The 26,231-nt window shown below is 53.1% G+C and overlaps 1 protein-coding gene across 1 annotated transcript; it reads left to right on the top strand.

Annotated features, from left to right (window-relative positions):
• Positions 1 to 850: 850 nt before the first annotated feature.
• On the top strand, positions 851 to 25,826 carry A4GALT (alpha 1,4-galactosyltransferase (P1PK blood group)). The gene is made up of 3 exons (XM_012476956.3): positions 851 to 920; positions 21,907 to 22,096; positions 24,009 to 25,826. Exon 3 carries the CDS (start codon positions 24,055 to 24,057, stop codon positions 25,114 to 25,116), a length of 1,062 nt encoding a protein of 353 aa, XP_012332379.1. The 5' UTR covers positions 851 to 920; positions 21,907 to 22,096; positions 24,009 to 24,054; the 3' UTR covers positions 25,117 to 25,826.
• The last annotated feature ends 405 nt before the right edge of the window (positions 25,827 to 26,231 follow it).

Genomic DNA, 26,231 nt, shown 5'->3' with positions numbered 1-26,231 from the left:
ACCTCTTGTTTTAGTTTTAAGCTGGGAGAAATAACAACAGCCTGTGATGGAAATGACCCAGGGAGAGCGGAGAGAGGGCAGTTTCGCGATCAGTGTTGGCTTGAAGGGTCGGGATCTTGTGGAGGGGGTGGTCGTGGCTAGAAGCTGGACGGGTTCGGCCTGGTCCCAAGAGGGAAGGGAGTGTGGGTGCTACCTCAGCAGGTCCGTGGGGGAGCTGGTGGGAATTTCTACTGATCCCTTCAATCGAAGCGTATTTATTGGGTACCCATTGAGTGCCAGGCTCTTTCTCAGGGCTAGGATAGAGGTTCCCTTTTCTCAGTGGCTTGGGCACCGGGTCAGCAGCTGAGTGAGAAGATGGGCGAGGTGAGAGCAAGGAGGAGGAGTACGGAAAGGACGGGGCGGCGTTAAGGATACAGCAAATAACTGGAATTCCGTAAACACTGGGATGATGCAGGCAACGCCCTTAGCACGGTCCCGGCAGGGGGCGGTGGGAGCCGGCCGACCCAGGTCCTAGCGGGTGACACTGTCCCTTCCCCACTGCAGGACATCGAGCTAATAACTCTCTGAACCTCCGTTTTCTCATTAGTTCAGTGGGGAAAACGGGATTGTAACCCGTAATACCGGCAGCGGGGAGGCCGGGGAGCGCTCCCTACCTGTTGGCCCGCGGGCCAGGGACGGTCCGCACCCGCCCGGGGAAAAGCGAAGGCGCGCTGGCCGGGTGCGGAGACCCAGCAGGGGCGCCGGGGAGCGGGACCCGCGGGGCAGGGCGGGCCAGGCGGGGCAGGGCGGGGCGGTGCTGACCCCGCCCCAGGCCGGAGGGGCGGTGCTGCCTCCTGCCGGGCTCCGGGTCCTGCCCTCCGGCCGCCGTGCCGCACGCCCGGGCCCCAGCTGTCCATTGCCGGCCGCTGCAGGAGCCAGAGGTACGAGGGGCCGCGCCGAGGGTGCAGCGGGCTGGGGCTCCAGGCGAGTCCTGAAGCTCCCGGTGGGGAGGGGGCGCCTCGGGAGGGCAGGGGCGGGGGAGGCAGGAGGGGCGGAGGGGCTGGGCAGCCGCCCCAGCCCGGGCCACCTGTTCTGGAGGCGACATTTGTGCGCGCACGATCCCCGCGCTGCGGTACCGGCCACTGCCTCCACCCCAACTGCGCCCCGAAGTGGAGCGCGGCGGCTGGACCCGGAGCCCCGGCCCTCCCGGACAGGTCGAGCCCGGCCCGGTAGCCCTCGAGAGCAGCCCCGCCCGGCCGGGTCCCGGGGCTGGAGAGGGGGCGTCGGGGAGAAGCCGGGTCCCAGGCAGGCTCTGCCTCGCGACCTTGGACGAGTCGCGCTCCTCCATCCAGGGGACGCGCGGTCCCGCGGGAGGCCTGGGCGCCCGGCGGTGCCCGCCCCGGAACGGATGCGACTGGGGACGGGGATAGATAGCGGCCGGCTGGAGGGGGCTCTGCCGGGCTGGAGGCGTCGGCGCCGGCCTTAGGGAGGGCAAGGATTTGGACCTGCCCAGAAGCGGGAAGGGCCCTCCCTGTGCGGAAAACGGCCTCGGTACGAGCTGGACGCGGGGCGAGCCGGTGGGAGTCGCCCGGCCTCCGCGCTCGCATGGGATCCGCAGGCGCCCCTCCCTCCTCTCCAGCTGGGAAAGGTTGAGGGCTGAGCGGGAGCGCAGCTGGGCCTGGGAGCGGCTCTGCTGGAGCACCTGGTCCCGGCGTCCATCCCGCTTCACTGCCGGGGCGAGTCCCCTTCCCTCGGTTTCATAATCTGTCATCTGGGGGGACAAGTTCCCACCTCCTGGATAGTCTCGGCTGAGCCTCTGGCCTGGAGAGTAAAGCGCCGTCTCCCCTGCACCCACCCAGCTTTCCGTTAAGACACCCTGTCTGTGGCTTCCTCCCTTCCCCAACACCGAGCAATTGACTGTTCCGCGAAGGCCCCTTGGGGTCACTTACCCTGCATTCAGCGAATAACCCCGAGCACTTGATGTCTCAGGCCAGGTCTGGCGTTCCGCTACCAGCTGCCCAAAGACTTCCCCTTTGTCGCCTCCTCCCAAAGAATGGGAGAGCCACCCTTCCCAGGGTCCCCTAGCAGACGGATGGACCAGGCCTCCCTGAAAACTTCCCACAGCCCTCTCCAGCCGCAGACCTTCTCCAGGACCCGAAACCCGGCTACACTGGGTTTCCACAGCTGAAATCCCCAAAAAGAGGGCCCCCAAATCAAAGGAAAACAAAATATAAACGGAAAGAAAGGGCAGGAGAGATGGAATCCTCTCCGTCGTTATTTTGTTTGTTTTTTAGGGTCTTGCCCTGTCACCCAGGCTGGAGTGCAGCGGCGCAGTCCTAGCTCACTACGGCGCAAACTGCTGGGCTCAAGCGATGCTCCCACCCCAGCTTCCCAAGTGGCTGGTTCTGCAGGCACACGCCACTACACACAATTTTGTTTAGTTTTGCTTTCAAACATTTTTCTAATGCCTTGGGTGCCTGTCGTTGCTTGTCTGCTGGGACAGCTCAGTCTTAGAGGATAAACTCTGAAATGGACAGCCATCTAAAAAACGTGTTTTGTTTCCTTGTACTAATTGAAGCCCTCTAGCTGCCTAGGGTAATGTGTCCGTTAATTTCCAGTTCCTGTGATGGGCCCGGGGACTCCAGTGTGGGGCAGGGTTGGGAGAACCTCTGCAGGTGGCTTGTGTGGAATATCAGGAGGTTGTGACCTACCACATCTGCCCCAGCCAGCAACTGCCAAGCCCACCTGGCCGTGGGTCAATGGGTTCAGCCCTCCAAGGATGCAGTTCATCTGGGATGCAGGTCCCGGAAGGTGGTGGCAGGTGATAGCTCCACCACCAAGCCGGCCATCTGAGTTTTGGGGTGCACCTCCTCCCATTCTCCCCAGCTGCCTTCTTCTTTGGGGACCTCCTAGGTGTGTGTGCTCATAAACTGCTGTTGATAACCCTGTATTTTCTTTCTTTTTTCTTTTTCTTTTTTTTTTTTGAGACAGAGTCTGACTGTGTTGCCCAGGCTGTAGTGCATTGGCACAATCTCGGCTCATGCAACCTTCGCCTCCCAGGTTCAAGCAATCCTCCTGCCTCAGCCCTGCTAGTAGCTGGGATTACAGGCACATACCACCATGCCCAGCTAATTTTTGTATAATTTTTGTTTTTTTGTTTTTTGATTTTTGTTTTTTTTTTGAGATGGAGTTTCGCTCTTTTTACCCAGGCTGGAGTGCAATGGCACGATCTCGGCTCACCGCAACCTCCACCTCCTGGGTTCAGGCAATTCTCCTGCCTCAGCCTCCTGAGTAGCTGGGATTACAGACACGTGCCACCATGCCCACCTAATTTTTTGTATTTTTAGTAGAGACAGGGTTTCACCATGTTGACCAGGATGGTCTCGATCTCTTGACCTCGTGATCCACCAGCCTCGGCCTCCCAAAGTGCTGGGATTACAGGCTTGAGCCACCGCGCCCGGCGTATTTTTTTTTTTTTTAAGATGGGGTTTCACCATGATGGCCAGGCTGGTCTTGAACTCCTGACCTCAGGTGATCCACCCACCTCGGCCTCCCAAAATGCTAGGATTACAGGTGTGAGCCACCACACCTGGCCAATTTTTGTGTTTTTAGTAGAGATGGGATTTTGCCATGTTGGCCAGGCTGGTCTCGAACTCCTGATCTCAGGTGATCCACCCACCTCGGCCTCCCAAAGCGTTGGGATTACAGACGTGAGCCACTGCGCCCGGCCAATTTTTGTGTTTTTAGTAGAGATGGGATTTTGCCATGTTGGCCAGGCTGGTCTCGAACTCCTGACCTCAGGTGATCCACCTGCCTCGGCCTCCGAAAGTGCTGAGATTACAGGCGTGAGCCACCTCGCCTGGCCACCCTGCATTTTCGTTGGCTCACTGCATCCTTCCCTTCAGATTGGAAGCTCCTGGAAGGAAGAAGTCTTGTCCAAATCCTAACGCCCAGTGCCAGGCCTGGCATCTAGCAGGTGCTTCCTGAATGTTGTTTGAATGAATTAGCTGAAAGAAGTAGGAAAAACCATTCCTGTTTGCATACTTGTAGATAACTATTGTTAACATTTGCCTTTTTTTGCCAGACTTTCTAAAAACATGTTTTTCCAGTGGGGCGAGGTGGCTCACGCGTGTAATCCCAACACTTTGGGAGGCTGAGGTGGGTAGATCACTTGAAGTCAGGAGTTTGAGGCCAGCCTAGCCAATATGGTAAAATCCTGTCACCCCTAAAAATACAAAAAATTAACCAGGCGTGGTGGCGGGTGCCTGTAATCCCAGCTACTGGGGAGGCTGAGGCAGGATAATTGCTTGAATCTAGGAGGCGGAGGTTGCAGTGAGCTGAGATGGTGCCACTGCATTCCAGCCTGGGTGACAGAGCAAGACTCTATCTCCAAAATAAATAAAAAATAAAAATAAAATAAAAACACGTTTTTCCATATTTGAATGTCTTGTCTATATAAAATATTTTTCCATTAGTATAATTTCATGAGCATTCCTCATCTCTCAAACATTTTTTATATTTTTCAATACTTCCATTTTGCTACATCATGTTGAGTTCTTGGATCTCTTTTTACTTTTAAAAAATATATTTGGCTCTTTTAGATAATGTTACAATGAATTTATACATACATTTGTACATTGCCAGTTATTTCCTGGGAAGGAGTTAACCTGCTAATCAGTGCCTATGAACTTTTAGAATGGCTGTGTATTTGTATACCCAGCTAGATATTTCTTGGTATTTCCTAGAAATGAAATTCCTGGGTCAGAGTGTGAGCATCCAGGCTCTTTGTATGTTGCTTATTGATTGGTTTGAGCTCATCAATAAGGTTTTGACCCTTGTCTGGTCTCTGTGTGGCAAAGATTTTTCCCCAGTTTATTATTTGGCTCTTATGTGTGGGTGTGTGTGTGCATGGGTGCGTGTGGGGGTGTGTATGTAAGTGAGAGAGAGAGAGAGAGGAGCAGCAATTTTTAAATTTTACTTTATGTGTGTGCTTTCTGATGAGGGAGAGTTGGCTGCATTTATGAGCTGATAGGAAGGCCAGAAGAGAGCTCAGCTCGCTCAGGCCCAGGAGAAGGAGGATAGGTTAGTAGTCTGAGGTCCCTGAGGGCTGAGGAGGTGGGAGGATGCAGTGCTGCTCCTAAGGGACCTTCTGAGCTGGTGAGGACAGGAGGCAAGAGGGAGGGGCTGGGGGGACACTTGATGGATTGGCTCTGATCCTCCCCAGAGGGAGTTGGAAAGTCGGCGGAGGGGAGGGCTCCAGTCCCTTGGTGCTTCCTCCCTGGGAAGGAGCAAGTGTGAACACTCCCACTGAGGGACTATGCGGGGAGGGGAGAGTCCGGCTCAGGGTGAGTCCAGGCAGGGCCAGTTCAAAGCAGGCTGTCCACATACCTACCACATGCCCTTGGCGACTGCTCTTCTCTCCGAAGCTCCCTGTCTTGTAGTTATCAGGAAGTGGCACTTTGGGTAAGTGTCTTTTCCTCTCCCATCTGCCGCCTTTGTCTTCCCTCTGGACAGATCCTGGGTGTGCAGGCGCTTCCAGCTGCACAGAGTTGGCCACAGAACTGGGGGAGCCCCTTCCATTCCAGTTGGGTGTCCACATAACCTCCCCTGTGCCCACACTCTTGCCCACCACAAACCTACTCCAGCAGGAGCACCACAGCCTTCTGGGGTCATGCCCACGCAGAGTGTGAGCTGGCAGACAGGGAGCCGGGTGGGCAGCACGTGAGGGCAAAACAGGAAGAGTGTCTCTCTTCACCTTCGCTGTTTGAAAGTCATTGTCCCAGGACCCAGAGAGCCCCAACCCTCTGTGGCCATCACTGGCTCCTTTCCCTTGAGTTGGGGGTGGGCCTCTATCCATTGAGCCCACATGAGGTGCCAGACACTGTTACCTGACCTTACCAGACCCTCTCAGCCACCATGTTCTTTTATTCCTTTTCTTTTTTTTTTCTGAGATGAGTTTCACTCTTGTTGCCCAGGCAGCAGTGCAGTGGTTCGATTTCGTCTCACTGAAACCTCCACCTCCCAGGTTTAAGCAATCTTCTGCCTCACCCTCCCAAGTAGCTGCAATTACAGGCATTTGCCACCACGCCCAACTAATTTTGTATTTTTAGTAGAGACAGGGTTTCTCCATGTTGGTCAGGTGGGTCTCGAACTCCTGACCTCGTAATCCGCCAGCCTCGGCCTCCCAAAGTGCTGGGATTACAGGCATGAGCCACCACACCTGGCCCACCTGATGTATTTATTTCTTTTCTTTCTCTCTCTTTCACTTTCTTCCTTTCTTTCCTTTTTTTGACAGGATCTTGCTCTGTTGCCCAAGCTGGTGTACAGTGACAAATCAGTCTCCTGGGCTCAAACCATCCTCCCACCTCAGCCTCCCGAGTAAATGTGACTACAAGCACATGCTAATTTTTATATTTCTTGAAGAAATGGGATTTCGCTATGTTGCCCAGGCTGGTCTCGAACTCCTGGGCTCAAGCGATGCTCCTACCTCGACCTTCCAAAATGCTGGAATTACAGGAGGGAGCCACCATGACTGCTCTCTCTCTCCTTTTTTTTTTTTTTTTTTTGAGGCAGAGTCTTGCTCTGTTGCCCACTGCAGTCTCCCAGCTCACGTAATCCTCCCGCCTCAGCTTCCTGAGTAGTTGGAACTACCATGCCAGCTAATTGTTTTATTTTTATTTTTTGTAGTGATGTGGTCTCCCTATAGGCATGAGTCACCATGTCCAGCCTCTGGCTAATATTTTTATTTTTAATTAATTTTTTTTTTTTTGAGATGGAGTCTCACTTTGTTGCCCAGGCTGGAGTGCAGTGGCGCAATCTCGGCTCACTGCAACCTCCACCTCCCAGGTTCAAGCGATTCTCCTGCCTCAGCCTCCCGAGTAGCTGGGACTACAGGCATGCACCACCATGCCCTCCTAATTTTTTGTATTTTTAGTGAAGATGGGGTTTCACCATGTTGGCCAGGCTTGTCTTGAACTCCTGACCTCAAGTGATCCACCAGCCTTGGCCTCCCAAAGTCCTGAGATTACAGGTGTGAGCCACCTCGCCCAGCCACCACCTGATATATTTCTTGTTTTGTTTTGTTTTTTGAGACAGCATTTCATTCTTGTTGCCCAGGCTGGAATACAATTGCCCGATCTCTGCTCACTGCAACCTCCGCCTTCCAGGCTGAAGCGATTCTCCTGCCTCAGCCTCCTGAGTAGCTGGGATTATAGGTGCCCACCACCATGCCTGGCTAATTTTTGTATTTTTAGTAAAGATGGGGTTTTGCCATGTTGGCCAGGCTGGTCTCGAACTCCTGACCTCAGGTGTCCCAGAGTGCCTCGGCCTCCCAGAGAGCTGGGATTACAGGCATGAGCCACCGCGCCCAGCCAGCATCTGATGTATTTCTTTACTAATTTTCCCCTACTGGAATGTCAGCTCCATGAAGCCAAAGACTATCCATCTCTTCCCTGCTGTGTATATTCCCTGACCTTGGAGCAGGGCACCACCGCATCGGCGTCCAGGCCCTTGTTGGATGATTCGAGGTGCTAAGTAAGAGCAGTGCTGGGGACTTGTCCGGTTTCCTTACGGGATGACTTCTTGCACCAGGTTGAGCAGGAACTCTCATCTGTGAATTGTCACTCTCCTGACTTCATTGTCTATCTTCCGCACCCTTGGCCTTGACCTGACGGGGCAGGTGGCACGGAGCCGCCCTGAGAGGCCAGTGATGACTGCTCCTGATGGAATGGGCAGAGGCAGTGCCAAGAGCCCAGATTGGGAAGATCTGTCTAGAAGGGGCCTAAGAGATCTTTTCTAAGCCCTTTATTTTACAGATGAAGAATTGACGTTCAGAATTGAGGGGGAGGCCACAGAGCAGGTGTGTAGAAGGTGGAAGACAGGCCCCTTCTTAGGCTGTATTCAGTTAGCAAAGATGGTGAATTATAAGAACACCCAGTACTGGCGATGCTGGGTGGGGGAGGATGAGCACTCTCTTTTGCTACTTCTTGTTTGTTTGTTTGTTTGTTTGTTTGTTTGAGACAGAGTCTCACTCTGTCACCCAGGCTGGAGTGCAGTGGTATGATCCTAACTCACTGCAACCTCCGCCTCCTGGGTTCAAGGGATTCTCCTGCCTCAGCCTCCCAGGTAGCTGGGATTACAGGCATCCACCACCACACCCAGCTAATTTTTGTATTTTTACTAGAGATGGGTTTTCACCATGTTGGCCGGGATGGTCTTGAATTTCTGACGTCGAGTGATCCGCCCACCTCGGCCTCCCAAAGTGCTGGGATTACATAGGCATGAGCCACCGCACCTGACCTTGCCGCTTGTTATTTTTAATCTTTAAGACAGTAAAACAAAACAAAAAAGACAGTAAAACAGGTGAAAGTGAAGCAACATGGGAACTTTCTTTCAAAGAGAATTAACTCAGGACTCTTATAACTCAGACCGAGGTTTCCAGATGCCCTTTCCATGGGTATTGCGTTTGCCAGGCAAGATGACCCTGTGAAGAGCGTTCCCTGCGACTTGCATCTCTGGGATCTCTGTGCATAGCAGGTGACCAAGTCAGAAAACTTATCCCCATCCAGCCAGCCTGGCACCACAGGATATCTCCACGAGAGAGAGTGTGTGTGTGTGTGTGTGTGTGTGTGTGTGTGTGTGTGTGTGTCCATCCAGAGTGAAAGTGTGGGAGCCCAGGTTCAAGGTGACTTAGTGCTTTCTGAAACCCGCCGAAGGTTCTGGGAATTTTCGCTTTGCCCCTGAGAAGCCAGCCCCACCCAGCCAGATCCGGTCTCCTGTGCAGAGCTAGAGTGACCCTGGGAGGGAGGGATGACCTCCTGGAAGGAAGAAAGGCACTCTTGGGACTGGCAAGTAGTCAGGTACTTTACTATGAAGAGTTAAATGTAACTTTATTTGTACCTTCAATTGGTGAGGCAGCTGTAACTTGCATCTGCATAGAGTTTATAGTTTGCAAAGGGCATTCCCCAGGATTAGTTATCACATATGATCCTGGCTTTGTGGGCAAGACTGGTATCATTTACTCATCCCTTCAAAAAATACATATTGAGGCTGCCAGGCATGGTGGCTTATGCCTGTAATCCTAGCACTTTGGAAGGCCAAGGTGGGTGGATCACTTGAGGTCAGGAGTTCGAGACCAGCCTAGACAACATGGTGAAACTAAAAATACAAAAATTAGCTGGCATGGTGATGTGCGTCTGTAGTCCCAGCTATTCAGGAGGCTGAGGCAGGAAAATCTCTTGAACCCAGGAAGTAGAGGTTGTAGTGAGCTGAGATCATGCCACTGCATTCCAGCCTGGGCAACAGAACGAGACTCAGGGGTGGAAAAAAAGAAAAATAAAATACAAAAAATATATATTGAGCACTTGCTATGTGGTAGGGTCTGTGCTGGCCGCAGGGGAGGTGACAATGAGTAAAAGCAGCATTGGTCTTTGCCCATTTCCATGCTATTGTTATGTCATTGTTTATTTAATCAGCCTCTTCAAGAAAGACCTTGGGTTCTTTCTAATCTTTTGCAACTGCAAACAAATCTATGACCTCGTGCAAAGTCATTCATCTGTAGGATAAAGCCCCAGAGTGAGATTGCATGCTGAAAGGGTCCATGCCTGTGTAGTTTTGATAGATGTTGTTAAATTGCCCTCTGCAGCCTCTGAGCACTGTTTGCATGCCCGCTGGCAGTGTATGAACGTGCCTGCTTGCTCACAGCCTTGCCAAAGGAATGTTTGGCATTTTTGCTAATCAGATAAGTGAGAGATGCTATCTGAGCATGTCAATTTGCATTTCTCTTATAAAAAGATTCTTGCTCTTGGTTACTTGTTTAGAGGTCATAGTCTGTATGTGTGTGAATTGTTTTTGGCCCATTATCTTTTGGGATCTTGATCTTCTTATTGATTTCTGGGAGCTCTTTATATATTAGAAAAATTTGACTTATGTGATGTGAGCTGCATTTAGGAGGTCCCAGGTTGTCACTTCCATTTTGACTTTCTTCTTTTTTGAGACAGAGGCTTGCTGCGTCACCCATGCTGGAGTGCAGGGGTGTGATCTTGGCTCACTGCAACCTTCACCTCTCAGGTGAAGCAATCGCCCTGCCTCAGCCTCCCAAAGTGCTAGGATCACAGGCATGAGCCACCACGCGTGGCCTAAACAGTGTCTTCTGTTTCTCTTCTGTGAACAATAAATGTAATTTGTTTCCTGTCCCTCCCTCCTTCTTCCTTCCCTTTCTCTTGTCACTTCCCCGTTTTAGTTGATAGTATATTGAGTGACCTTTTCTTTTTTTTTTTTAACTGAACTGCCTCCCGAACCAGAGTAGATTCAGAGAGACTTCCTATATTGAGTGATTCTCGGGCATACAGGCTTTCCATTTTCAGCTCTGGAAACTCTCAGTCAGGTGGTATTCAAGACCAATACCATTGCCTACTCTTTTCTTTCTTTCTTTTTTTTTTTTTAAAGATGGGGTTTCACCATGATGGCCAGGCTGGTCTTGAACTTCTGACCTCAGGTGATCCACCCACCTCGGCCTCCCAAAGTGCTAGGATTATAAGCGTGAGCCACCTCGCCTGGCCAACCTACTCTTACAGTGACATAGAAACTCGAAGAAGAGGTGTTGGCAGCTTGGAAGATAATTCTGGGTCAGTCTGTTAAGAAATCCTGTAGCCCCCACCCTGGGGGTGAAGTCCACCTTCCCTATCTGAGCAGCCAGGGAGGAAGGTGGGTGGGGAGTGATAGTGAATTAATAACTGTATTTAAACGAATTAGTATTTCTTTCCAAATAAAAATTCTACATAGTAAGAGACAAAAAGGCATGGTTTAATTGAGAGCATTGTTATTTATTGATATCTTTTATTTTACTTTTTTAGAGACAGGATCTCACTGTTGCCCAGTTTAGAGTGCAGTACTGCAATCATAGCAGTCACACTGCTGGGCTCAAGCTGTTCTCCAGCCTCAGCCGCCATAGGAGCTAGGACTACGGGTGTGCACCACTGTACCGAACCTGGAATTATGTTTTGTTTTTTTGATTTTATTTTTGAGACGGAGTCTTGCTCTGTCACTCAAGCCGGTGTGCGGTGGCACGATCTCGACTCACTGCAAGCTCTGCCTCCTGGGTTCAAACGATTCTTCTGCCTCAGCTTCCGAGCAGCTGAGATCACAGGCGCCCGCCGCCACGCCTGGCTAAGTTTTGTATTTTTAGTAGAGACAGGTATTCACCATATTGGCCAGGCTGGTCTCGAACTCCTGACCTCAGGTGATCCACCCATCTCAGCCTCCCACAGTGCTGGACTGTACCTGGCCTGGAATTACTTTTTAAATTCACACTGCAATTTTGGATTAGAATTTGTATTTGTCTTGTGACAATCTTTTCTTTTCTTTGACAGAAGCTCTGTTGCCCGGGCTGGAGTGCAGTGGCACGATCTCGGCTCACTGCAACCTTCACCCCCTAGGTTCAAGTGATTCTCCTGCCTCGGCCTCCCAAGTAGCTGGGACTACAGGAGCACACCACCATGCCCGGCTAATTTTTTGTATTTTTTTAACTGGGCGCAGTGGCTCACGCCTGTAATCTCAGCGCTTTGGGAGGCTGAGGTGGGCGAATCACAAGGTCAAGATCGAGACCATCCTGGCTAACACAGTGAAACGCCACCTCTACTGAAAAAAAAAAAAAGATTGGCCAGGCGTGGTGGCACGCGCCTGTAGTCCCAGCTACTCAGGAGGCTGAGGCAGGAGAATCACTTGAACTCAGGAGGTGGAGGTTGCAGTGAGCTGAGATCGAGCCATTGCACTCCAGCCTGGGTGACAAAGTGAGACTCCATCTCAAAAAAAAAAAAAAAAAAACTTTGTATTTTTAGTAGAGACGAGTTTCACCACGTTGTCCAGGCTGGTCTTGAACTCCTGACCTCAAGTGATCCGCCTGCCTTGGCCTCCCAAAGTACTGGAATTACAAGCATGAGCCGCCACTGTGCCTGGCCTTGTGGCAATATTTTCTTTTTCTTTTTTTTATTTTTGAGATGGAGTTTCGCTCTTGTTGCCCAGGCTGCAGTGCAATGGGGCAATCTCGGCTCACCGCAACCTCCGCCTCCCAGGTTCAAGTGATTCTCCTGCCTCAGCCTCCAGTGTAGCTGAGATTTCAGGCATGCACCACCATGCCTGGCTAATTTTTTGTGTTTTTAGTACAGATGGGGTTTCTCCATGTTGGTCAGGCTGATCTCTAACTTCAGACCTCAGGTGATCCGCCTGTCTCAGCTTCCCAAAGTGCTGGGATTACAGGCATGAGCCACTGCACCCGGCTGCCCCTTGTGGCAATATTTTCATAGTGAATTTTCTTTATATATAAAAGGAGTGTTCGTGATCTCCATTTTGTATTATACCTTTAATTTTTTTTTCCATATTTGAATTAGTTGAATTTTCCTGGAGTGGCAATTAACAGGAAGTTTTGGTGGAAATTGGGAGAGAAGCCAGGGCAGTTCTCTGGGTTTCTCTGGTGAAAGGCTCCCTCCTCTATTGCCATGGTAATGGGTTGTGCTTTTAATATGTGGCCTTTCTCCAGGAGAATTGCCTGAACCCAGGAGGCGGAGGTTGCGGTGAGCTGAGATTGCATCCAGCCTGGGTAACAAGAGCAAAACTCTGTCTCCAAAAAAAAAAAAAAAGTGGCCTTTCTCTGCTTGCTCTCCTCTTTCACCTCCAGAGCCTAGCGTGGCTCAAGAGGTCATCTGCCTCCAGCCCTGAGCGCTCCCAGTTCATTACGGCCGTAGCTCCTGCCTTCTGCCATCTCCCTTTTAGAAGCGGTCTTCTCTGGGGTCTTTCACTCCTGAGTCCCCTACGTCCCCCTCGCCCCCTGCACTGCCATGTCTGCCGCTGGCAGGTACTTTGGGTCACACTCACGTGTGGTTGGGAGTTTATGGGTTTTTCTGCCTCTTGCCCTTGTTTGTCTTTACCCGCGTTGCTTTGTGTAATTTGGTAGAAGAGGGAAAATCCAGAACTAAGCTGCTGCCTTGTTTTCCTCCTGGCATGAAGTCTTCACCTCCGTGAGTTTTCTGTTGTAACGTCCACGCAGAGAGCAAGACTGCCTGCTTGGTTTCTGGCTTCTGAGGACATTCAAGTCTTGGAGTCTTGGGAGGAAGAATATTTTGTAACCTCTTCTCTGAAAACAGCCCTTCTTACAAACAGCTCTTCTTTTCCTTCTTTTTTTGCTTTTTTGAGTCAGAGTCTCACTCTGTCACCCAGTCTGGAGTGCAGTGGCGGGATCTCGGCTCACTGCAACCTCTGCTTCCCGGGTTCAAGCGATTCTCCTGCCTCAGCCTCCTGAGTAGCTGGGATTACAGATGCGCGCCACCACGCCCAGCTAACTTTTGTAATTTTTAGTAGAGATAGGGTTTCACCATATTGGACAGTCTGGTCTTGAACTCCTGACCTTGTGATCCACTTGCCTCGGCTTCCCAAAGTGCAGGGATTACAAGTGTGAGCCACCACATCTGGCCACAAACAGCCCTTCTTATGCCAATCACTTCCTCCTAAAATCTGTCATTCTTACTTCTTGGGTAGAAATATTGTATTTATTTTATGCACCAGTACCCCCTGCTGGGGAAAAGGCCTGTGACACGATGGCCGTGGCCACATCTGTTGAGGGCCTGCTCCAGCAGGGACTGGGCCCTGGACATGCATCGCCTCCCTCCATCCCTCCAAGGTGGAGTTAATCCCATTTCTTTTCTTTTCTTTTTTTTTTTTTTTGCGATGGAGTTTCCCTCTTGTTGCCCAGGCTGGAGTGCAATGGCATGATCTCGGCTCACTGCAACCTCCGCCTCCTGGGTTCAAGCGATTCTCCTGCCTCAGCCTCCTGAGTAGCTGGGATTATAGGCACCAGCTACCACACCCAGGTAATTTTTTGTAATTTTAGTAGAAACACAGTTTCACTATGTTGGCCAGGCTGGTCTCGAACTCCTGACCTCAGGTGATCCACTTGCCTTGGCCTCCCAAAGTACTGGGGTTACAGGTGTGAGCCGCTGCACCCAGCCAGAGTTAATCCCATTCTGTGGGCAGAGAGACTGAGGCTCAGAGGAGGAGCATGGCCTGACTGCAGTCACATGGCTGGTGATGCAGTGGGAGCCCCCATGTACCTTGGCACTGGTATCTTACACCTCAGGAGTGTAAGGGGTTATAATCATAAATAAGCAGGGGTGGCCACACCCCAGTCTGGCCGTGCACAGGGGCCAGCTCCTTATCTGGAGGCTTGGAAGCCAAGGCAGGATCCGGCTGTGGTACTGATGGGCGCCCCTCCACCATTGCTGGGTATGTTTCTCCCCACATCCCAACTTTGAATGAGCTGCTGGCCTCCCACCATGGGGCTGAGGCTTTGCTCCTGGAGTTCCAGTTCCTGTGCCCTCCTCTTGAGACCCCAAGAACCTGAGAAGAATGGAAATAGCCCCTGGCTGTATTGGAGGGCCAGTCCTTGTGTCTTCCTTATCTGCTGAGCTCCTGCTATCTGTCAGGACAGAATGAGAGATGGAGTAGCCCCTGCCCCTTAGGAGTGAGACAACAGAAAACACACACAGTCATTTCCAGGGGCCGAGGGCTGCACTGCGTCCAGTGGCTCCATCTGGCCCTACCATGGAGCCCTGGAGCCCCCATCTCCCGGGTGGATGGCCCTCTGCCTCAGGAGCGGCCTGTCCCCAGCGACCCGCTGTGGGCTAATGTCGGTGTAGGCCCCTGGGTTAGCTGGGGTTCTCCAAATAAACAGAACCAGTCGATGAGAAGATGAGATGAGACGGCCCAGCTCAGCAGTGAGGCAGGAGAACGTGAGGCCAGTTCCTCCGTCCTCAGCCTTTCCTTCTGCTCAAGTCCTTGAGGGTTGGGGGCCCACCCACCCTGGGGGCCATCTGCTTCCTGAGTCCAACATTCAAATGCTAGTCTCATCTGGAAACACCCCACAGACACACCCAGGAGTAACGTAATTGGGGCACCCTGTGGCCTGGTCAAGTTGACACATGAAATTAACCATCACAGCCCCCATTGCGATTTGGAACAAACATCTCTGAAGGCCACCCCAGCTCCAGAGCTCCTGTGAGAACAGCCAAGGCCTCTGTTTTTTTGTTTCATTTTGTTTTGTTTTTGTGTTTTGTTTTTTTTTTTTAGACAAAGTCTTGCTCTGTCGCCCAGGCTGGAGTGCAGTGGCAGGATCTCGGCTCACAGTAACCTCCGCCTCCCGGGTTCAAGCGATTCTCCTGCCTTAGCCTCCCAAGTAGCTGGGATTACAGGCGCCCGCCACCATGCCCATCTAATTTTGTATTTTTAGTAGAGATGGGGTTTCCCTGTGTTGGCCAGGCTGGTCTTGAACTCCTGACCTTGTTATCCGCCTGCCTTGGCCTCCCAAAGTGCTGGGATTACAAACATAAGCCACCGCGCCTGGCCGGCCTCTGTTTCAACAGCCTGACAACTCAACCTCTCCCTCTGCCCAGTGTTAACACGCGCGCTCTGAATGAAGAGATTCCCCCGAACAGTCTTTCTGTAATCCACATGGCTGTTTATTCACCTGGGTGCATTTTGTAACCTCTTCTCTGAAAACAGCCCTTCTTACAAATAGCTCTTCTTTTCCTTCTTTTATTTCTATTTTGAGTCAGAGTCTCACTCTGTCACCCAGGCTGGAGTGCAGTAGCACGATCTCAGCTCACTGCAACCTCTGCCTCCCGGGTTCAAGCGATTCTCCTGCCTCAGGGCAGGCTGAGTCTGAAAAGAGAGTCAGCTGAGGGCGGTGGGATAGGAGTTGGTTTTATAGGTTTGAGGTGGACAGTGGAAAGTTACAGAACTTACAGTTTAGGGTGTTTTTTTTACAAGCTGGGAGGGGGTTGTAGGGTCTGGAGTCAGGAGGTTGACCAAGTTGGTTACAAAGTCCAATTGCCTTATCAACTGAGGTGTTTTCAAAAATTTTACCTGACAGTAAACCCAAGTGGCACTCAGGGGATTGGAGGAACACACTTTATTACGCCGGCAGGCCTAGAAGGGTTTGCACCGAAAAGTTTGGACCCTGGCTAAGAAAAGTACACAGTTTTTCTAAGTGAAGGGGCAGGGGAAGGAACTCAGGACTTTAGACAACGCAGCAGGTTTTAGACAACGAGGCAGTTTTTTTAAGGTTTTCCAGTTAGTAAGCAATAAGCTGAGGTGCAGAGCAGAGAGAGGCCGTTACTAACAAAAACGGATGGTTGCTGACAACGTGCTGACAAAATCCTGGGCGAAATTTCCACTTTATTTCCGCCTTTGATGCTCTCTTATGGGTATTAGGGAGCATCGCCTTTTACACCCTAGTGTTGTACTTAGTGGCTTGTACCCACCGGGGCTAGTAACTGAGCGGTTGTTTTTCTAATTACCGTGGATGTTCATTAGGCAAGGGCCAAAGGCTAAAAGGAGCAATGTGGCAGCAAGGGTTCCATTCGTGGGAGGAGCCACGGTGCCCGATTTTAAAGGTGGGACCACATGGTTCATGAGTTTGAGAGGCACTAATTTCAGAGGCCCTTTTAGTTAGCCGTTGGGCCGTATTTTATACCAGTCCCGACTGGTTGGTATAGAAGCAACATTCCTTTTCCAGAACAAAGGTAGGGAATAAGGAACAATAGAGAATGTCTCAAGTTAATTAGGCCCCGCGGGGGTTGATCATGCTTCCTCTCTTCACGGTCTTCCAGTTACTTTAGATTTTCTAGTTCCAGGAGGCCATCCAGAGTGTACGTGCAGGTCATAGGGATCGCCATTGCATCCAGGGAGCCCTCAGTCAGCCTAAAAGACCTTAACACCCGTTCCTGTATCCCTTGCCCTAACAGGGACCCAGAGCCCTCCCCAGGCCCTGCATGGGGCTCTCCAGGTCCTCAGTCTGCTCCCTGGGCCAGGCCCATGACTAAGGGCATTGAAGGAAATGTTGAGTGATGTGGGGGCGGGGTGGTGGAGGGGGTCGTGGTCACTCACGCCAAGGGGCAAGAAAGAATTTACTGCGAGTTTGAAGTACAAAGTGAAAGCAGGTTTGTTAAGGCTGGGCGCGTTGGCTTGTACTATAATCCCAGCACTTTGGGAGGCCGAGGAGGGTGGATCACTTGAGGTCAGGAGTTCAAGACTAGCCTGGTGAACATGGTGAAACCCCCTCTCTACTAAAAATACAAAAAGTTAGCCCGGCATGGTGGCAGGCACCTGTAATCCCAGCTACTTGGGAGGCTGAGGCAGGACAGTCACTTGAACCCAGGAGGTGGACGTTGCAGTGAGCCGAGATGGCACCACTGTACTCCAGCCTGGGCGACAGAGCAAGACGCCGTCTCAAAAAAAAAATAAAGGAATAAAAGAATGGCTACTCCATAGACAGAGCAGACCCTAGGGCTGCTGATTGCCCATTTTAATGGTTATTTCTTGATTATATGCTAAACAAGGGGTGGATTATTCATGCTTTCCTTTTTAGACCATAGAGGGTAACTTGCCATGGCATTTGTAAACTATCATGGTGCTGGTGGAAGTGTAACAGTGAGGACGACCAGAGGTCACTGTCGTGGTCCCTTTGGTTTTGGTGGGTTTTGGCCGGCTTCTCTACTGCGACCTGTTTTATCAGCAAGGTCCTTATGAGCTGTATTTTGTGCTGAACTCCTCATCCTGTGATTTAGAATGCCGTGACCATCTGAGAATGCAGCCCAGTAGGTTCCAGCCCCATTTTACCCAGCTCCTATTTAAGATGGAGTTGGTTTGGTGCACACGCCTCTGACACCTTTACCTCTCTGGGCCTCTGTGTTCCCATCAGGACAGCGGAGCCTCCGAGGGCACAACCCCGGCGCTCTGAGAGCCTTTGTGTCTGCGCTCAGCCTGGATGGGGACTTAGTGCGGACTCTCTTTTGTTGGGTCATGGTTGGCCAGTGCTAGGCCAAGCTGGGCTAGACACGGGGCCAGAGGGGTAGCGCCTCTACTGTAGGGAGAGGTGGAGGTGCAATTCGTGTAGGGATGACAAGCTCCAGCTTGGAGGGCCCCTGATGCTAATGCCCCTTGTTGGGGCCTGAAGAACTGGTGCCAAGGTCCTGGCCAGCAGGGGTCTGACCTGGCCTTTGGCCCTCTGTCTCCATTGCCCTGCACCTCTCAATTATTTCTTTGTTTGTTTGTTTGAGACAGAGTCTTGCTCTGTTGCCCAGGCTGGAGTATAGCGGTGAGATCTTGGCTCACTGCAACCTCTGCCTCCCAGGTTCACGCGATTCTCCTGCCACAGCCTTCTGAGTAGCTAGGGTTAGGTTCATGCCACCATGCCTGGCTAATTTTTGTATTTTTAGTAGAGATGGGGTTTCACCAGGTTGGTCAGGCTGGTCTGGAACTCCTGGCCTTGTGATCCACCCACGTCAGCCTCCCAAAGTGCTTGGATTACAGGCATGAGCCACTGCGCCCAGCCGATTTTTCTTTTTTTTTTTCTTAGAGACAGAGTCTCACTCTGTCACCCAGGCTGGAGTGCAATAGCTCGATCTTGACTCACTGCAGCCTCCGCCTCCCGGGTTCAAGTGATTTTGTCCTGCCTCAGCCTCCTGAGTAGCTGGGATTACAGGCACCCACCACCATGCACAGCTAATTTCTGTATTTTTAGTAGAGATGGGGTTTCACCCTGTTGGCCAGGATGGTCTCAATCTCTTGACCTCATGATCCGCCCGCCTCAACCTCCCAAAATGCTGGGGTTATAGGCATGAGCCACCGCGCCCAGCCATGCCCTGCACCTCTTCTCACTCCTCACTTCCTAATATAAGTCATGGGGGATCCTGGTGATGGGAGCCATGGAGGGGCTTAGAGCAGGGGAGTGGCCACAGCAACAGGCTAACTGGGAACAGCTCCCTGGCGATGGGGCTGGAAGTGGTGAGCCTGGAGGCAGGGGCAGGCAGCAGGGGTGTGCCAGGCCCAGCTGACAAAGCCCAGGACATGGGCCACAACTGTGAGGCCCGTCTCTGGGGCCAGGAGCATACTTTGGGACTGAGGTCACCCGGGTATTGGGCTGTGGCCAACTTGGCCCCATAAACAGTTTCTATTCCTGGGTCTTGGGCTCTGACACCAAATATGGCGCGGCCCGAGTCTGGCACCCCCAGCTGTGGTCCAGCGACATCTCCTGCCCCTCCAGGTGGTCCCAGACCCCACCCACACCATGGAGGCAGATCATTCCAGCACTTGGGGCCCCCAAGTGGCCAGGGGCCTGTGCTGCTGCTCCTGGTCCTCCAACTGTCCACCCATCCGCGCGATTCACATGGGTTTAAAATTACCCAGGACTGAAATAGCCCCTCTCCCTGCAGAAGAAAGACCGGGCTGGGGGACACCGTGTTTTGTTTTATACCACAGTCCTGTCCTTGCTACCCCCATCCCAGGCAGCTCACCTGGCCTCTGACCCCACAGTGATCTGCACACTCAGTGGTTCACTCTCAGTGGTCACTTATTGGTTAATTCACTCACTCATTGATTCATTCATTTACTGATCATTTATTAATTTTTTTTCTTTTTTTTAAAGATGGGGTTTCATCGGCCAGGCACGGTGGCTCAAGCCTGTAATCCCAGCACTTTGGGAGGCCGAGGTGGGTGGATCACAAGGTCAAGAGATCGAGACCATCCTGGTCAACACGGTGAAACCCCGTCTCTACTAATACAAAAAAAAATTAGCTGGGCATGGTGGCGCGTACCTGTAATCCCAGCTACTCGGGAGGCTGAGGCAGGAGAATTGCCTGAACCCAGGAGGCGGAGGTTGCAGTGAGCCGAGATCGTGCCATTGCACTCCAGCCTGGGTAACAAGAGCGAAACTCCGTCTCAAAAAAAAAAAAAAAAAGATGGGGTTTCACCATGATGGCCAGGCTGGTCTTGAACTCCTGACCTCAGGTGATCCACCCACCTCAGCCTCCCAAAGTACTAGGATTATAGGCGTGAGCCACCGCGCCCAGCTACGGATCATTTATTAATTCACTTGGCGGTTAATCCATATAATCACTATTTATTGACTACATACTAAGAGCTAGGCACTGTTCTATCATTCTAGAGCTGAACAAAACATAAAACATAAGGCCAAGTGCAGTGGCTCACACCTGTAATCACAGCACTTTGGGAGGCCAAGGCAGGCGGATCACAAGGTTGGGAGATCAAGACCAGCCTCACCAATATGTTGAAACCCGTCTCTACTAAAAATACAAAAATTAGCTGGGCATGGTGGTGGGTACCTGTAATCCCAGCTACTCGGGAGGCTGAGGCAGGAGAATCACTTAAATTAAGGCAGCGCCAAGATCGCGCCACTGCACTCCAGCCTGGGTGACGGCAAGACCCTGTCTCAAAAAAAAAAACAAAAACACAAAACATGGCTGTCCTCATGGGGTTAGGTTCCAGACAGACAACCAAAGCAAACAAGTAGGATGTACGGTGTGTGAGAATAAGCGCAAGGATGAGTAACCTAACGAGGGGGCTCTGAAGCAATGAGGGGGAGTGGGAATTTCAGGGGGCCCAGGGAGGACCTGGTGGGAAGGGGACTTTTGAGTGGACACCTGAGGGAACAACCTTCCAAGCAGAAGGACAGCAGGTGCCAAGGCCCTGGCAGCCACACAAGGCCCGAAAAACGGGCGGCCAGGTGTGGCTGGGGCACAGGCGGCGGGGAGAGCAGCATGGTCAGGGTGTGGGGGACACATGGGGCCCGGTGGATCAGGGCCTCCCACATCACTCAGGGTCTGAGCTGAGAATGACGTCGCCGACGTATTTGTAAAGCATCCTGCTGGCTGTCGAGTGAGTGGTCAGAGTGAGCCTTTTTCTCATGTGCCTGCTGCGTGCTGAGCTCCGAGCTGGGTAGCGGGGAGAGAAGACGCAGGTGCACACTGGACACTTGTCCCCATCGTGCTTACGGAGGTCTGGAGCCACCGTGTCTCCTCCGTCTGACGTGCTCATCCCTGGTGCTTAACCAAGTGTCACCTCCCCGAGGGAGTCACTATCTTTGTCTGTTTCCTTTATTTATTTATTCTTTTTGAGATGGAGTTTCACTCTTGTTGCCTAGGCTAGAGTGCAATGGTGCAATCTCAGCTCACCGCAACCTCCACCCGGGTTCAAGAGATTCTCCTGCCTCAGCCTCCTGAGTAGCTGGGATTACAGGCATGTACCACCACACCTGGCTAATTTTGTATGTTTAATAGAGATGAGGTTTCTCCATTTTGGTCAGGCGGCTCTCGAACGCCTAACCTCAGGTGATCCCCGCCTCGGTCTCCCAAAGTGCTGGAGCCACTACGTCTGGCTTTTTATTATTTTATTTTATTTATAGAGATGGGGTTTCACCTTGTTGGTCAGGGTGGTTTCGAACTCCTGACCTCAGGTGATCCACCCAGGCCTCCCAAAGTGCTGGGATTACAGGCGTGAGCCACATTTTTTTTTTTTTTTTTTTTTTTTAAGATAGAGTCTGTGCATTGGAACAAAAAAAAAAGTCTGTCTCTGTCACCCAGGCTGGGGTGCAGTGGTGCAATCTCAGCTCACTACAACCTCCACCTCCTGGGTTCAAGCAGTTCTCCTGCCTCAGCCTCCTGAGTAGCTGGGATTACAGGTGTGTGCCACCACACCTGGCTAATTTTTGTACTTTTAGTAGAGACGAGGTTTCACCACGTTGGCCAGGCTGTTCTCAAACTCTTGACCGCAAGTGATCAGACTTCCTCGGCCTCCCAAAGTACTGGAATTACAGGCGTGAGCCACCAGACGTGACCTCTGTTTCTAAATGGTGCTCCCACCAGGCCGAGAGCTCCTTCGGGGCAAGGCTGTGTCTGATTCTCCCCTTCTCCTGGGTACCAGTACAGGTCCTGCCCTGTCCCTGAGTGTCCCCAAGAAGTGGAGCAAGTGAATGAATCAGTGAACACCTGAGTCCCGGGCCTGATCTGTGTGTGTGGCCAGGGACACGAGGCCTCTGAGAGCCGGCGACCTGTCTCACTCTCTTCTTGCCGTCTTTTGCAGATGGATTTGGAGGCGCTGCAAGTGCGTGGAAGGGCCGTGTTTGTGTTGGCAAAGAAGGTCGGCTGCTGAGCCAGGGTGTGTCTCCCGGAGGCCTGCGGGCTGCCAGGATCCCCTCCTCTCTGCCATGGGCTGCCAAGGCTGGTCAGTTACCAGCCAGTGATATCATCAAGGTTCCCTGCTCTCTACCCTGGTAAGGGCCCAGCCTATGTCACCAAGCCCCAGGCTCCCAGCACCACCCTCAGCCCATGTGAGATTGCCACTTCAGCTTCTGCCTATCCTTGGGAGGGGACTAACTCTCAGCTCCCCTTAGCGCCCAGGTTGCACCCAGACCCTTGACCTTGTGCCCAGGTTCTCTGGCACCTAACGTAGAAATGATGCAACTGCCCCCGGGCTTGCTGAGGGCCAGAGGGGGTGAGTTTGTCACAGAGCACTTAGAAATCATTGAGTCATTGCTGGTCCCGCTGGCTGTTAACAGTCAATATGGTTCAGGTCAGCTTGCACCGAGTTCCTTCAACACACGGGGTACACTGGCTAGCCACCTCTCCCAGGCAGGGCAGTGCAGTGATGAGAGCAGGGACCTCAGCCAGGCGGCCTGGGATCTAACTCCTGCGCTGTCACTGCTGGCTGTGGGACTCTGCAGCAGGTACAGCACTTCTGTACCTCCATTTTCTCATCTGTAGGGTGGGGGTGGTGATTGTCACCCCATAGGGTCGTTGTAAGGGGCCACACATGTTCCCATGTGTGAGATGCTGAGAGAGTCACCCGGCATGGACAGGAGGGACAGCCAGTGTTTACTGAATTGTGAATGAATGGATGTTATCCTTGAGTGGGCTCCAGCGTCCTGTCCTGCAGGTGGGAAGACTGAGGCTCAGAGAGCTCAGTAACTTGTCCCAGGTCACACAGCCTTGCCCCCAGGAGCAGAGTCCAAGCCTGTCTTGTTCCCCCAACCACTGCGAGGGACCTGGGCATGTTCCTGGCCACCGGCCAAGTGGACATCGCCAGGAAAGAGTGAGGTCCAGGGCAGGAGGACCAGTCAGCGTCACCGCCTGCAGCACGACCTCCCTGGTTCTCTCCCACCTATGCCCAGGGTCCGGGCTGGGCAGCCAGGGGACTAAAAGACCCCCTTGTGTCTGGGGCAAAGGGCTCTGGGATGCAGTAGGCATCCCATCCTTTGTGCCTGGAGCAGGCACCCTGTGAGTATACCTGCTGGGCCAGCCCTTAGCAAGCCAGCACCCGGGCCTGTCGGAGCCCCAGACCTCATGCTGGATGTCCGCAGGCCCACTCAGTGGTCTGCCCTCGGACGAGCCTCAGGTCTGGCTCATGGAGCTGAGGCGGGCAGGAGCTAGACCTCAAATCCCAGGCTGCCCCTCCTAACAGAGCCCTGTGTGTCACATGGCAAAGCCATCACTTCTGACAGTTCTTACACGGACCAGACTCTGGCCTGGGCTTGTGATGGTGGCACGCCATGGGTGGCACTGGCCCGGTCCTTGGGGGAGCTCACAGGTGTGTCACAGAGAGTGGAAGGGACCCTGCTCCGACCCCAGTCCATGGCCCACTGTGCTCCCATTTGGTTTTTGTTTTTTTTTTTTTTAGATGAGTCTCTGTTGCCAGGCTGGAGTGCAGTGGTGCAATCTCGGCTCACTGCCACCTCTGGCTCCCAGGTTCAAGCAATTCTCCTTTCTCAGCCTCCCTAGTAGCTGGGACTACAGGTGCGTGCCACCACATCCAGCTAATTTTTGTATTTTTTCCCATTTTTTTCTTTCTTTTTCATTTTAACCAATTCTGCAATAAATTTTTGTATTTTTAGTAGAGAAGGGGTTTCACTATTTTGGCCAGGATGGTCTTGATCTCAACCTCGTGATCTGCCTGCCTCGGCCTCCCAAAGTGCTGGGATTACAGGCATGAGCTACTATATCTGGCCAGTGCTCTCATTTTGTAGGTGAGCAGCCAGCAGGCTAGAATTCAAGCCTTGGCCTCTGTGGCCCCAGGAGCCCATGGGCTTGGAAGCTGGGCTTGGCTCTGGCTGATGGTCACAGGAAGCGTTTTCCTTTGGGTTGGGAATGCCAGTGGCCTCCCTGATGGCAGGTGCTCATGTCTTACAGACCAGCCAGTTCCTGCTGGAAGCCCCTGGTCCGATCTGGGAAGATCATGTCCAAGCCCGCCGACCTCCTGCTGCGGCTGCTCCGGGTCGTCCCAAGGCAGCGGGTCTGCACCCTGTTCATCATCGGCTTCAAGTTCACGTTTTGCGTCTCCATCATGATCTACTGGCACATCGTGGGAGATCCCAAGGAGCAAGGGCAGCTCAATAACCTGCCGGCAGATATCCCCTGCCCCACCTTGGCACCCCTCACCCCTCCCTCCCACGGCCCCCCTCCGGGCGACATCTTCTTCCTAGAGACTTCGGACCGGACCAACCCCAACTTCCTCTTCATGTGCTCAGTGGAGTCGGCCGCCAGAACTCACCCCGAATCCCGTGTGCTTGTCCTGATGAAAGGGCTTCCAGGTGGCAACGCCTCCCTGCCCCGGCACCTGGGCATCTCGCTTCTGAGCTGCTTTCCGAATGTCCAGATGCTCCCGCTGGACCTGCGGGAGCTGTTCCGGGACACGCCCTTGGCTGACTGGTACGCAGCGGTGCAGGGGCGCTGGGAGCCCTACCTGCTGCCTGTGCTGTCTGATGCCTCCAGGATCGCACTCATGTGGAAGTTCGGTGGCATCTACCTGGATACGGACTTCATTGTCCTCAAGAACCTGAGGAACCTGACCAACGTGCTGGGCACTCAGTCCCGCTATGTCCTCAACGGCGCCTTCTTGGCCTTTGAGCGCCAGCACGAGTTCATGGCACTGTGCATGCGGGACTTCGTGGACCACTACAACGGCTGGATCTGGGGCCACCAGGGCCCCCAGCTGCTCACGCGTGTCTTCAAAAAGTGGTGCTCCATCCGCAGCCTCACCGAGAGCCATGCCTGCCGCGGGGTCACCACCCTGCCCCCCGAGGCCTTCTACCCCATCCCCTGGCAGGACTGGAAGAAGTACTTCGAGGACATCAGCCCCCAGGAGCTGCCCCGGCTGCTCAACGCCACCTATGCCGTCCACGTGTGGAACAAGAAGAGCCAGGGCACACACTTCAAGGTCACGTCCAGGGCACTGCTGGCCCAGCTCCATGCCCGCTACTGCCCCACAACACACGAGGCCATGAAGATGTACTTGTGAGGGGCCCGCCAGGCCACCTCCCCGACCTGCTCCCGATGGAGGGGGCACTTGGCCGCCCTTCCTGGGGAGGCGAGATTGGGGGCCCAGGAGAGGGAGGTCTGAGCTGCCACCAGGCTTAGGCTGTTGCAAAGGAGAAGCTGTGGGAGCAGGCCCGGTGGGAGGCTGTGGACACCCTCAAGACAGTGCCCTGTGTCAGCGCAGGGCTGACACGTGGTGCCAGGGCCGACAGAGTGAGCTCAGTGAGTGCCCCGGGACTTCTAGGTGACAGGCAGGAAGGATGAACCTTAGGGCACCCCTGGGCAGTGTGGGAAGCCAGGCGGTTGGGGCAGAGGTGCCTTCGAGGTCAGTGCTAAGGGATAGGAGGGATGAGGTTCTGGAGGAAGAGGTAGGAGAGCGGGGAGAGTCGGGGGACACCCAACCCCAAGGCCCCGGGGTGGGGAGTGCTTTTCTCTCTTCTGGTTTTGGTTCCTCTTTTGGAGGGGCCACCAGGGACTGAGCAGGGCAGAGGCCCAGCAGCGCCAGCCTGGGGAGCCCGTTAGGGGCAGCCCCTCCTGCCCACCCCATCCTTCCTCCTCTCCAGAGATGCAAGGGGGGCACGTACCCTCTGCCTATTCACTCAGACAAGGGGTGGGGGTTCTCTAAAGAAAACACCTCCCTCCCCATTATAAACACAGGAGAATAATAAACAGAATAAAAGTGACCAACCGTCACCTAGTGCCCTGTGATTGCTGAAGTGCATTCAGGCTCACAGCGTCCTCCGCTCCATTCTTCTGACCAGGAAGCCGCTGGGTGGACTGGCGGTGACTTCAACGAGGTCTCACAACCTGCCCTGCACGGAAGGGCTCAGGACCTGGTTCCTAGCCCAGCATCCCTAGTGATGGGGAGCCCCTGAGGTGAGGTGGGGAATGGGGGAGGCCTGTTTTTCCCTCCTTTTTCAAGGCTTGCAAACACCCGAGGATGAGTCCCACCAGCACAACCACCCCCATAACAACCCTGAATCTGTTTCACATAAATGGAACCAAATGAGGACACTGAGGAGCCTACCGCTGGAGCAGGGGTGAGCCACAGCCTGTCCAGGGAGGGGTCCCGGCGAGGGAGCTGTGAGGGCCTATAGG

Source organism: Aotus nancymaae, unplaced genomic scaffold, assembly GCF_030222135.1.
Source record: "Aotus nancymaae isolate 86718 unplaced genomic scaffold, 86718_ANA_hifiasm-v0.15.2.pri h1tg000076l, whole genome shotgun sequence".
Classification (NCBI taxonomy): Eukaryota; Metazoa; Chordata; class Mammalia; order Primates; family Aotidae; genus Aotus; species Aotus nancymaae.
Note: the sequence above shows the minus strand (reverse complement) of the source record. Positions and strands in the feature narration are given on the sequence as shown.

Bases quoted from the DNA above. Each gene is read 5' to 3' on its own strand.
- A4GALT (XM_012476956.3), top strand. From the start codon at position 24,055: ATGTCCAAGCCCGCCGACCTCCTGCTGCGGCTGCTCCGGGTCGTCCCA.